This window comes from Drepanopeziza brunnea (assembly GCF_022702325.1).
Source record: "Drepanopeziza brunnea f. sp. 'multigermtubi' strain 214-2 chromosome Unknown ctg10, whole genome shotgun sequence".
Taxonomy (NCBI): Eukaryota; Fungi; Ascomycota; class Leotiomycetes; order Helotiales; family Drepanopezizaceae; genus Drepanopeziza; species Drepanopeziza brunnea.
The window spans coordinates 1,243,061-1,255,802 of NW_027094073.1; the positions used below are offsets into that span (position 1 = coordinate 1,243,061).

At 49.8% G+C, this 12,742-nt stretch overlaps 5 protein-coding genes across 5 annotated transcripts; 3 read left to right on the forward strand and 2 right to left on the reverse strand.

Annotated features, from left to right (window-relative positions):
* Positions 1–258: 258 nt before the first annotated feature.
* Positions 259–687, reverse strand: L3040_006028 (uncharacterized protein; the record flags this gene model as incomplete). The annotated part of the gene is made up of 5 exons (XM_007294078.2): positions 259–287; positions 337–421; positions 481–525; positions 578–634; positions 685–687. 5 exons carry the CDS (start codon positions 685–687, stop codon positions 259–261), a joined length of 219 nt encoding a protein of 72 aa, XP_007294140.2.
* A 411-nt stretch (positions 688–1,098) lies between these two features.
* L3040_006029 (uncharacterized protein) lies at positions 1,099–1,707 on the forward strand (the record flags this gene model as incomplete). Its single annotated transcript, XM_007294077.1, has 1 exon — positions 1,099–1,707. One exon carries the CDS (start codon positions 1,099–1,101, stop codon positions 1,705–1,707), a length of 609 nt encoding a protein of 202 aa, XP_007294139.1.
* Positions 1,708–2,718: 1,011 nt separating this feature from the next.
* L3040_006030 (uncharacterized protein) lies at positions 2,719–3,522 on the forward strand (the record flags this gene model as incomplete). Its single annotated transcript, XM_007294076.1, has 5 exons — positions 2,719–2,749; positions 2,908–2,934; positions 3,023–3,071; positions 3,123–3,138; positions 3,229–3,522. 5 exons carry the CDS (start codon positions 2,719–2,721, stop codon positions 3,520–3,522), a joined length of 417 nt encoding a protein of 138 aa, XP_007294138.1.
* An 803-nt stretch (positions 3,523–4,325) lies between these two features.
* Positions 4,326–5,164, reverse strand: L3040_006031 (uncharacterized protein; the record flags this gene model as incomplete). The annotated part of the gene is made up of 5 exons (XM_007294075.1): positions 4,326–4,460; positions 4,573–4,710; positions 4,874–4,958; positions 5,068–5,083; positions 5,152–5,164. The coding sequence occupies 5 exons, from the start codon at positions 5,162–5,164 to the stop codon at positions 4,326–4,328; spliced, it is 387 nt and encodes a 128-aa protein (XP_007294137.1).
* A 2,525-nt stretch (positions 5,165–7,689) lies between these two features.
* L3040_006032 (uncharacterized protein) lies at positions 7,690–10,311 on the forward strand (the record flags this gene model as incomplete). The annotated part of the gene is made up of 2 exons (XM_066156201.1): positions 7,690–8,793; positions 8,854–10,311. 2 exons carry the CDS (start codon positions 7,690–7,692, stop codon positions 10,309–10,311), a joined length of 2,562 nt encoding a protein of 853 aa, XP_066011267.1.
* Between the last annotated feature and the right edge of the window lie 2,431 nt (positions 10,312–12,742).

Here is a 12,742-nt window from a genome sequence, read left to right on the forward strand (position 1 = left end):
GAGCTCATGGCTGGCTGCGACCACACAAGGCTGAAATCGGTGATTCCCAAATATGCAAGGCTGTTCTTGGGAGGGGTGAGCGATCAACTTTAGTTCTGAAAAATACTGTGTATGAAATCTCATATTTTACCCATCACTTTTTCTTTACTTTTCAGAGCTCATTTCTCCATGTTGATAATTCTTCAACTACAATCTAAGAGCCAAATCTCAGTTCCTTCAAAATCCATCCATCATTACCCATCCCAACCCACTACACCGCTAAGAGGGATCTTGGAGACCATCCGTCGCTTCAAAATTTCAGTATTCCTCAAACAGAGAGAATTGTATGTAGCTTACCTTCTAGATGGAAGAGCACATTCGATTGGTAGTTCTTGAACATTTGAGCGACCAGCTCGACGTTCATGTTCTGGATGTTGATTTCCTATAGAACCATCAGATCTCTGAGCTCTCTTCGAGTGATATAAGCGGCTCAGATCATACTTGAAGGCTCTTGTTCAAAAGCATGATGGCTTCATTGAGTTTCTCCTGTTGAAGATTAGGAGCTGACTTAGGATAGAAATATGAGTTGGGTACATACCACGTTGGTGATGATCCGACCGAGTAGCAAGTTCTGTTGATGCTCGTGAGGGCTTTCCTGTGCAAGAGTCAGAAGTAATATCACCAAGGTTTATGGCGATCATTTACCATCTTGACTCCTAGAAGTGTTATCGTCGCAGTGTTATGAGCGCGTCTCACGAAGCGGCTTCAAGAGCCGTAATCAACATCACGTGCAGCTACTTGGTCACTAAACCTACCTACCTACGTATATCACCTGTATGGCTTGTCCAAATCCAAATCCTCTATGGTGATTCTAATTAAGGCTTCAATTATTCCGATGAGACAATAGAATCTTGCGTATATGATCAATACATCTATCTCTAATGTGAGATAAATCAGTAAGCATACTAAGCTGAGTAAGGCAGTTTATGCTCGATTGCAGGGATTGCAGGGAAGCTCTTCAGAAGTAGGTAGGTAGGGATCAGTCTCCAGACTTCCATATTTCGTAACCAAAACCTTACATCCTCAAGCTCACCCACTCCCCTTCTCAACCCATACAAAATGGCGCCCCAAGTCCCCTCCGAAGAAGCAGACGCCCACCAAGCCCTCCTCGAGATGCTCGACATCAACTCCATCCCCAAGCCCTTCCGTAACCCCCACTGGAAGCCCTCGCAGCGGCGCAACAAGAACATCAAAACCATCCTGAGCGACACAATCCGCAAAGAAGTCTCCAACTCCCTCCTCCCCACCACCGAGAACTCCGGCGCGGTAACCCCGGCCGCCGTCGAATCCTCCTCCTCGACGTCCGCGTCCGTGGATGGGGAATCGGAATCCACTCCCGTTACTACCACACAGCAGCAGCCGAATCTAGCGCAGGCATCGAGGAACCTGTCGAAGTTGGTCAGGGAGAGGAATATGAAGGCGATGGGAGGGGCAGGGGCCAGTGCGGGAGGAGGCGTTGGAGCGACGTATACGAATATTGAGAGCGCGCCGAGTATGGCGCATGCTAAGCATTACTGTGATGTGACGGGGCTGGCGGCGCCGTATACGGATCCGAAGACGAGGTTGCGGTATCATGATAAGGAGGTTTTTGGGGTCATTAGGGGGATGGGTCAGGGTGTCACTGAGCTGTATCTGGAGGCCAGAGGGGCGCATACGGTGTTGAAGTGAGGAGGGGATCGTGGGCGGAATACGGGATTGGGAGTTTACGGGGAATTCGAAGGGAACGGACGGTAGCAGTGATTACGGATGGAGTTATGATGGACAGCGTTCTTCGATTTCCCATGTTTTTGTGAGCCCAAGGGTGGCAGCCCGAATTGGCACATGGTTCTCCAGAGCTCGGGACATTGAAGCAAAGATGGTCGAATTAAGCTGGTTTGCCGGGTCCTCACACCCATGATCCATCTCATGAAGGCTGCCGATGGCAAGAGCCTTCAGACCACAAGTATGCTGAATCGATGGAATCCCCATCCCTCTCTCCAAACCAACAAGCCTCTGAGCCTTGACATCCGAGCAGCTGAAGAAATTCTTGATAGAGAAGAAAAAAAGCAGCAATCGAGCATCTGATATGAAAATCATGGAGCAGTTTTGTATGACCGACAAAGTCAAGCGCATTCAACTCGCCAAAGTTCTCTCGACCAATGGTTCCAGAAGGTGCTCCGGCTTAATCGCGATCAATATCCTTATTGTATGCCTTGGGAATGACGGGGTACCGAGAACATATGGAACAATAATCTCAGTTACCAGAGCAGGAGCTTTGGTCGTCGTGGCAATTTGCGAGTCTTTGAGACCAGCTTTTCATCCATTAAGGAGCGCCTTGTAATATAAGGTACTGTTTAAAAGAGTCAAGTAAAAAAACCCTAGCAGCCACAGATGATATCGCACATGTGAAGCTCTCAAAGACGTCCACGCTGGGCTTGAGAGCTGGCGAAGTCCCGCTTCTGGTTACCGCTGCAGCTATCCGTGAAAAATGGTGTTCAAGAAGGATAAATGTTCTTCCGTCGGGAAAATCCGAACGCTAAAACCTTTGTGCTCGGACCACTGTAAAAGTCGCGAACCCTGAGCGTGTCTCAATTTCGAGGCCAGCTCTCCTCTCTTATCGCACCCAAATTGAACCTCTACCATCCTACGATACGATCCCCCAAGATCCTCCGTTAACAACCCAGGAAGACTAAAGCCAAGATGCCTACCATGTGGCTGTCCGATTCGCAGAGTATGTGTACTTTCTGTTAAGATTAACAAGATCCGCATCTGGTGTCCGAGGCTGGGAGAATAAGGAAGAGATGCAATTGCATGCGCCGCCAGCTGCCACGGACTGCGAGGCTTATATGCTCTATAAACGGATAGCAGGCTAACATATGCATCTTGTAGAGATTGGGGTAGCATTCTGCTCAGGAGGTGGGTAGCTGCGCATCACAGCTGATGCGCTGCGGCAAACAGCACAGCAGAGGTAGCTTCACTCACTGATGCGGTGCGGTGGGAATAGGCGGATTCTTCCTCGTTGCAGGCGTATTTATGTTCTTCGATAGAGCTATGTACGCCTCCCCTTCCCCCTTCATCACGCATCACTAACAACCCATTTGTAGGCTCGCAATGGGCAACGTGCGTCTCCTCCCTTCCCTTCACTCCTGCTCCTCCCCCACTCAATTCGTCTCAACACACCCATAACTTAACACCGGCCTCTCCACCCAGATCCTCTTCCTCCTCGGCCTCACCATCATCATTGGCCCGCAGAAAACAGCCCTCTTTTTCGCGCGCCGCCAGAAGCTCAAGGGCACCGCCGCCTTCTTCGCCGGTCTCACCCTGATTCTCCTGCGCTGGGCCCTCGTCGGCTTCCTCGTGGAGCTCTACGGCATCTTCATCCTGTTTGGAGACTTCCTGGGTACGGTCGCGGGCTTTGCGAGGAATGTGCCCTTGGTGGGCCCGTGGATTGGGGTGTTGGTTGATCGGATGGGCGTCGGTGGGGGGCAGTCGCTGCCGGTCTGAGGGGGTGGACAAATGCTCTAAAGGAAGTTTAACTTGAGAGAGGGAGAGAGGGAGAGAGGGTGGAACGTATTAGGGAGATACATGATGTATAACATTATGGTGGTTGGGACGATGGGACCGGAAGCTGTTATGATATGGGTGTTATGATATGGGATAGATGGATATGTTCTGCTATACAAGCAGGTATCTTGGGGAGTTGGGAGTCGGTGGTTCGGCTCAGACGCCACAGGTCCGAACTGACTATGTACTGCTGGAGGTGCCGTGGAGCAGATGCTCCTTTCCTCGCCTGGCCATCTGTGGAGAGATTTCTCTAAATATATACCCAGAGGAGAGGCTCCAGACCTCTTGCAGCCTTCCCAGTCTACGCCTGATTTGCCTATTTCTAGAGGCTGGAAAGTTAAGACACAAGCACACTTGCACAGTCCAGCCTCACTCGCTCACTCCTTATCACCATCGAGAAGGAAGAAAAGGCCGCAGTAAAACGTCATGGATTCATCCGCCTATGCCAAGCTGCTCCCTCCCCCCCTGACCCCTCCATAGGTCGTCTGCAAGGCTATCCACATCCTCGAGCCGTCCCCAACCCCGTCGATCATCGCCACCACCACCCGTCAATCATACCAAAAGATACCTTTCTAGTATCTACCCTGTTGAATGCCAAAGAACACCCATACCATACGAATATGCACATCCCGGCTACTCTCCCTCGCCATCATCTTCTACCTACCTACCTGCCTACACCGCGCCCGAAAATAGAATCAGAAGGTAGCCCCTCCCTCATACAACACGCACAGATGGAGCTGCGCCTAGTAGCCTAGCTTGATGAGGTAGTCGGCCAGGGACTCGACGGTCGTCGCGGAGTTGCCTGCGATCATGGCTTCGCCGTAGTGGGCGATGAGGATGGCTTGCTTGGTCTTGACGATGACGACACCTTCGCGGCCCTGCACAGAAAAAGAGAAGAAAAAAATTCAGCAGCGATCCAGGTTCCGAAGATTGAGAAATGTGTGAAACGCATGGGGGTAGATTATTGGATGGGGAGAGGAGCAGCAGTACCTTTCTGGCGTAGAGACTTCTTTCCTCGGCCTTTGTGAGAACGTAACGCTCGCCTGCGACGTGCAGCCCATCGGCGTACAGCTTGTCGACAGAGCCCGAGAGCCCGGCAATGATTTCCTTCATTTCTGCTGCTGAGACCTGGTTGGGAGTGTATCGTCAGCATCATCCTCTTCATCCTGGTTTCCACAGTCTTGTATGCTTCCTCTCTTCTTTTTTCTTTTCTTCTTTTTTTCTTTTTTTCTTTTTTCACGGCAGGCGGTTTCGACTCGGTCCATGCGGAGGGGAGGTGGTATAGACGTACTTCGAAGCCCGCGCTGCCGGCCCACTTGCTGTCTCCTGCAATGCTGTAGATAGCTCCCTTGTCGACGTGACCAGTGCCCACCATGCTGTACCCCTCATCAGCTCAGCCCTCTGTTCTCTTCTCCCCTTATCATATCATTCCATCTCTACATATCTTTCTCACTCTCCCTCTCCCTCAGGATATGGCACACGTACCTGGTATCAACGTATGCTGCAAAGCCCCAAGTCAGCGGGCGAGCATCTCAAGGAGGGGTTGCGGGACGGAACGCTTCAACGTACCTTGCCACGACATCTTGGAGAGGCTGCGTGGAATGGGATTCTGGTCTTGATCTGCTCTGTATTGGCTCAGATGTAGGGTAGAGAGGGACAACTGCGTTCGAGAGGTGGTGCGGTGTGGTTGTGGTGTGGTGGATGGAATGGTTTGGATGTCTGTTTGTCTTTCGCCGCCTGAAATGCAAGCGAGACTTATCTTTGGTGGGGGTTAGGCGGGGCTTTGCTCGGATATTAAAAAAAATGGATGAATATAAGTAAGGGGGTAATGTAGACTGCGATATAAATATATGGAATGAGTGACAACCTATGTTTCTCACTTCTTCTTCTTCTTCCTCTTCCTCTTCCTCTTTTCTCTCTCTCTTTTTTTTGGTTCCAGTTCTTTCTTACTTACTTTACGCGCGTCTCTCTTCCACCAGCTGGAGAAAAAAGGATGTCGCTGAGAGTCACATGTTATCTACAAACCAGCTTATTGAATATTAGCCTCGCATTGCTTCACAATGCGAGTGCAACAACAACAACAGCGCATGATCTCCTTCCAGGACGCGACGACCCGTGGATGCGATTCGATCCAGCTCTCCAAGTCGGAGAGGCTTGGGATGTGTAACTTTTCTTTCTGAAGCTTACCATATGTTGCCTAGGAAGAGAGGAGAGAGAGAGAGTAGGGGGGCGGGGTGAGAGGGACAGAGAGAGAGAGAGAGAGAGAGAGAGAGAGAGAGAGAAGGAGGGACAAGGAGATCAAGAGGCCGAAAAGAGAGACAGGAGATACATATATCCAGGAGCACACATCTTGAACCAGATGGCAGCACAGGATGTACGGAGTACGTTCCATCCGTCGTTATCATCCCGCTCCCGGAAGTCTACGCAAGTCATCGTTGATGCCTTGGGTGTGAGCACTATGCACAAAGGCCCCGACAGACGTTTTTACGTATATCCCAGGGTTTAGGATACAGGAGCAGCAACTTTTTCTTCTCGGCAGACAGATCCGACGTTTAACCTGCCACGCATGAGGTCTCTTTTTTCTGGAAAAAACTGAAACGTGGCTAATAAAAGCGCCCGCTGTCACAGTCTCGCTGCCTTCCGGGCTCCATCCATCCATTGCTTCCGCGTCCGAGGACGATCGGGACGAATTCACAACACTAGGAGTTTCCCGTTAAAATAGTCTTACCTCGGTCATCAGACGGATCTCATTTCGGATCCGAGGATACTCACTGAGTTGGCTAGAGACAGCACTACCGACAAGAATTTTGTCAAGTCTAGACGGCTTGAAGAGTGGATGGTTTTCCCGATAATCCCGTTGCGAATATCAACTCAGCACTCATTTCAAAGGCAGGGTCATGTCGGTTGTTACCCAAGTTGAGTCACGTTACTCACCCTCTCTCTCTCGACTTTCCATCTTCCCATATTTTCATCTCTTTATCTCCTTTACTTCCGGTCCACGTCACGTCGCAGATCTGGTGCCCGTACTCTGTATCAGGTTTACGGAGTAAAAGCAGCCAAGGCCAAGCTTTCCAAGGGTGTGGTTCGAGCTTCTCGGGTCTGCCCTTGGCCTGGCCTGGCCTGGTCCATGATCTTTTTTTGATCTTTGATCCATCATCCATCGTCCATCATCCATCATCCATCATCCATCATCCATCGTCTCCCGGTTCTGTTCGAAGATCCCATCATCTCTCATACCCCCGTCTCCGGGGTCCGTCTCCGTTGTCATGAAACTGGCGAGAGATTTGCTGGAAAATATTGGTCTGGATGAGTGCCAATGAAAGCCATTCACACGCAGAACCTCCGCACCAAGTCTTGGTCGGTGATAAGGAAAATTGCTGACGAGGCACAGCCAGTGTGGATTGAGTTGGTTGTCTTGCCAGACGGGTCTTGGTTGACTCGCTGCCGCCATGGTCGAGGTCGTAAGCCGGCATACTACGTAACTACCTAGTGGTACGGAGTACTACCGCCCCCGGCCTGCCGACGAGTCTGCGTCTCGGCTACAACCAAGAGTTCATGTGTAGTAATGTGAATGAGTTCAATAACCTTTTTCCCCCGGTCTCCGCTACGACCGCATGCCCATCATCCATGTCGAACTTCAACGGGCTCTCCACACACTTTCCCTCGAATCCCCGCCGTCGATCGGCCTGTTCCCTGCGGTCCAATTAGAAGTACCATCTCATCAACCTCAAACATACGAATAAGCGCGTCAAGTGCAGGCAGGCATGGCTCAGTCTCCGTCAGTACAGATTAAATCCAGTGGTCTCACAAACCATCCATCACTTCACTTTTCCTTGAATCTCTTTATCGAGCTTGAGATTTCTCGTGATCCGGCAGCTCTGCTATGAACACCAAAGGGTCGGCTTCCTGGTGCCAAACTACCGGTATCCATCCATCCGCTCCTTCAAACGGAAAGGTGCTGTCAGCTCTTCTAATACCAAGGCATAAACGCCGTCCTCCTTGTTTCATCTCTACTTGATCTCATTTTTGTTGTGAATCATATTGGGTGCCTGGCTACTAATCAGTCTCAAACAACCGCATCTTCCGTATACACCCTATAATAACATTATGGTCACCCAAACTGCCTTATCACAACTGGGGTGGGTCCAGTTGAGTCCTCGAGAGACCAGACACCCCAGTGCGTCACTCCGTGTATCAGAAGATATACAGGCCAGAACCATCGATAGGGACACTGCCCTGTCCTTCGACTTCGGCCAGCGACAGGACCAGCTTCCAGCGAGACCCAGTATCTCCGGAGGACTTGCATCAAGCTTTGCGAAGTGGCCAGACGCGGAAGACCTACAGACACGGGACGACGTAGACTTCAATAACCCTTTCTCCCCGCATGGGTTCCAGGCGACTTTGTACAACTTTCCTCTGCCGGGCTCGCTGTCACCCGCCCTTTCACCACGGTCGGTACGTTCTCCATCGGCTCAGACGTTCCGATCTATCCGACCGTCGACCCCAGAGTCTGTAGATCGGACTCTAACAATCATGAGTGTACCACATGGAGAGATCGGTATGGCGCTGGGAAGCCCGCCACATCCCCTACCAACTGCATGGCAACATGTACCACCAATGGACAGATACACAGACTCTCCTGACCATAACGACGAAGACTTCATCCAGCCCGCGCCGACATCAAAGCAAAAGAAGAGCACTTGGAAGAAGTTAGGGGGTTTCTTTGGAGGCAAGAAGCATGATGCACAACCGACTGCTTTCTACCAAGTCCAGCCAGTGACTATCACAACATCCAGTCATGGATTGAACTTCAGCGAACCCCCCCTCACCAGTGAGAAGCCACCTAAATCTCGCATCCTTGGGCGCTCCGTCTCAAACGCACGCAGAACGAAGCACAAGCCTCACATGAGCCGTACTAATACCCTACCTGTGCTCTTTGACCTCGAGAGCGAGGGCAGAGGAGCTCATACTGGAACCTCGGACATCACCCTTAATGAGAGTCTAGCGGCCAGCCATATTCCCAAGTCTTCGCAGAAGGGCGCAGGATTGCTCGATATTGATATTCCTTCTGTTTCGATGGAGAGATACAGCATCATGTTTGGAGACGTGCTTCAGCTTCAACATCATCAGACGCAGCAGTCATCATTGTTAACCAGACGGGCAGCAACACTTGACAAGCTTAAGCCAGTTGACGAAAAACTAGCTTCAGAGGTTCGCGGCTCTCGTGCTCATCGATATTTTTTCTTGGCTGGTACTAACATTAGACCGCAGGAACGAGAACCAGAGGCCAACTCCAACTTACTCAAACCCAGGCGAGCGACTTCTCCTGGGCCCCAAAGAAGCCCAGGATTTTCACTTTTCCCCAGTCCCACACCTCGTACCAGAGATCCATCTCCTCCGCAATCACGGACACTTCAACGATCGCATACTTCTCCTACAGCACTTTCTCCATCCCGAGCTTCGTTTGCGGCAGATATTAGTAACGATGGTCATGCAAGTATTGTTTCGGAGGCTATTCATGTCCCTAAATTCTCAGAATCGGGAACGACTTATGCGCCTCGAAAGTCCAGTCTCAAGAAGGAAGGGCCCAAAGCAGTAACAAAAAGTTCCAGTTCGATGTCAAAGAGCCGGTCGCCCGAAAATCCGATCCATGCGCTTGATCCAGCTAGCGAAGAAGCAGATGATGTAAAGAAACACCAATTTCCACCTATCGCAGTCGCTATTCCCATGCAGCCCAAGAAGCTCCCTGAGCCTCAGTGGCCAATTACCGAATCTTTCCACACAGCAAGCAACTCCATCTCAAGCTCCTCAATAACCGGGTCAGATGTCTCGACAGCCTCAAGCATCACTACACCGCTCAGCGCATCCACAGCCCCTTACCCAGTCGTCAAACCCTTGCGTGGCAATACGCCACCTATGTCACGCATGCGGCCCCCTTCAGCCTCGCAAAAGCAAAAGCCAGCTCTGACACGCACCCGAAGCGTCACAACTGAAAACGCACCCATCGCTATCCCACGACGTCAAAGTTCTCCTCTCCTAGTTCCAAGATCCACATTCCAAGCACCAGTCTCCTCACCCAAGTCTGGAGACGAAAGTCGTCTCGAAGACGCAGCCGACATCTCTATCGCCCGCCAGATCTCCGTCTCGCGGAGACAGAGACAACTACTCGTCCCAATCAAAACGGGCGTCAAAGCACACACGAGGACATCAAGTAAGAATGCCAATCGCGTAAGGGAAGGAGAGAAGAAAGAGCGCGTAGTCGGAGCTCAGAATTTCCCAAGCCCAGCTCGTAGACGCAGCTCGATCAATTTACGGACGGTCTCAAGCCCCCTAACAGCCATTGCCATCGCCACCAAAGAAGAACACGAGCGGGTCTCTCCGGTGCCCGAGAAGCGTGTCACTCGCGACGCTTCGCCCTCAACCAAGCGCCTCATGCTGCCAACTGCCAAACCGAGCACGCCAACCCTTGTCGTGGTAGGCGACAGATTCGACGAGAGAGAGAAAGCGTGGGCAGGCGCCACAGCAGGAATGAAGCAGAGACAGAAAGCATCATCAGGGGTCTCGGAGCGCAGCAAGGCGAAGGAAGCGGCTTCGACGCAGAGCATGTCGTTTGGGGAGATCAAGGTCGGGCTTGCGGTTTCTAGGGATGCCTCTCCAGCGAGGAAGGCGAAGGATCTGAGCTCGCATCGGAAGAGCGTGAGTGCTGTTTTTGAACGCGTGAGCGCGTGAGCGCTACTGGCTGGACCACTTTTTTCTAACGTATAGCCTTCGGGCATCTTGCATCGAACTGCATTACATGAACAGGGTCTCTTTTGTTTGTATACGGCAAGGTCGGGGTCGGAAAATGGGGGTTATGTTCAATTGTCACGACGGCACATACTCTGGCAGTATGTATGTACATAGGGATGGAGCGGGGTCTCGCATCGATTTCCCACGGACCAGCGGGCGCACTTTCGGGGTTTTTTTATCAGAGATGGTATGCCGATGGGGGTAAATCGGCACTTTTCTTTTTCCGATTTAGGGATAGGAGCGGGCGAGCCGGCGAGAGAGATTACTTGTTTTTATCTTCTTCCATCATTTCTTCATCTTCTTCCTCTTCTTCTTCTCCATCTTCTCCCTCCACTGATTGGCGAGGAGAGATTCTTTTATGATACCAATTATTCTAGAAAAATATTGAAGCTGTTGTTGTTGCGCTAAGCGCTGTTAACCTTCTTCCTTCTTTGCATCTTTTTGCTCATTACTTCGTTCGTGGTGGAGCTTGGACTGACTCGACTTGAATTGAACGAGTCTGGCTGGTTGCTTATAACCAAGTCATTTAGGGCCCGTTTGGTCCAGGCGAGGTATTTTAAATACCTGGTTTTGGCCAAGAGGGTTTCGGTGAAGGCCACGTTTGGTTTGGACCCATGAAAAAAAGTATTTTAAATATTGCAATTTCCTAAGTATTTGAAATCTTTTCGCCACTTTACCTAAAACAAGAGGTTTTGAAATGTGATATTTCTTCCACCTTGTAATTTCGTGATATTTCCATCGAACATATCGTTTCAAGTAAAAGAACAAAACGAAGATGATAAATTTTAGTAATATCGAGATTCTATTATTTATGGGAATCTACTCCGGACCAGAATGTATAAGGACTTATTTGCTTGCTTGCTTGCTTGCTTGCTTGCTTGTGTAGGGAGGGAGGGTAGATCAAAGTATGCGTGCTTACTGCAATTTCGTCGGCTGTATATCTCTTGGCTCTCTCTCCCTCCCTCCGCTTTCTTCCTTTCCTTTTCTTCTTGGCTTGATTCTCGGCTAGCCTTTTGAATGGATCTGGTCGATACTTAACATAGGAATTTCAAAGAGGAAAAACGTACCGACCGGGCCCTGGCCTGGCTGAGAAAGATCCGTCGACGCAATTGCACATACTACGTCCTAGGCGTAAGTATTACCCCTCGAGGGTAGGGTAACCAGGGGGTTTAAAGTGGAAACTAAACTTTTGAGGCACCCTCGAGGGGTAATACTTACGCCTGTACCGTGGTATGAGGAAAGATGAGAAGATGTATGTATGTATGTATGTATGTATGTACATGACAAACTAGGGCTCTAGTTGGCTGGCTAACAGCTGCTGGCATTTACTTCTATCAAATATATATATATATATATATTGCTATTAAGAGTAAGAAAGAATGTTATCTGTTGTCGTTGCTCAACTTCTTCCCACTACTGTCAACAAAATAACCATCACCAGCAGTAGCGGCGGCGGTGGCGGCGGCGGTCTTGTTTGTTTTGTTTACATGTCGCTAATTTCGTAGCCGTGGAAAGAAAAAAAATGTCAATATTGGATTCTATAATTTGATTATTCAGCGGACAAGCAAGCCAGCGTATGGCTAGCAAAAATAAGAATTCCAATATTTGATAACGAATAGATCGGTTCTACTTACTCACCTTCTCTCATCTCTTCTTCATCTTTGGAAGGTTACCTCATGGTGGGCAAGACGACTAGTTGAGCGGGAAGTATCCAGCTTCTTCACAATTCGCGAAGGAGAGATTCGACGATTAAGAGCTTCGTAGACTCGATCGTATCGTAGGCTAGAATTCCGTTTCTCGAATGCAATGTAATATCGAGCAGCGCGGCTGCGATCGTGTCGAATCGATCTAACCGTGCGCTAATCAGGCAAGCTGTCGGCTGCCTACTCTCAGTCTCAGGTTCCCACACGGTTACCTAAGTTTGTCCTCAAATCCGGACTCTCTAGCATTTTGATCAATTCTAGAAAGTACACGATAAATCCCCAACCATAAAGTCGCTCTTGCGAGAGCGTGGTACGCCTAGAAGCACCAAGACTCGAGGCTTTATAGGACAGCGATATCGGCTCTAGTTTTCAAACACTTGAGCTTTAGATTTTGCAATCAGTTAATTATCAGTACATATTCACTTTTTGCTCATTTATCTGTCCATCAGTGAATCAAAGGATATTTAGGAGACGACTAACACGTTCACCGCCTCGCATCTTATGCAGAATTAGAAACGGGAATAACGATGCTTTGAAACTAAGGGTTGAACTCGATTCTACCCACCCGTATCAATTCACATTTCAATGGGGTCACAATCTTCCCATAAAGATCTTAAGACAAGACTGTAAGCCGATCTCGGCCCCGACATTTCTACCTTTTCCAAATG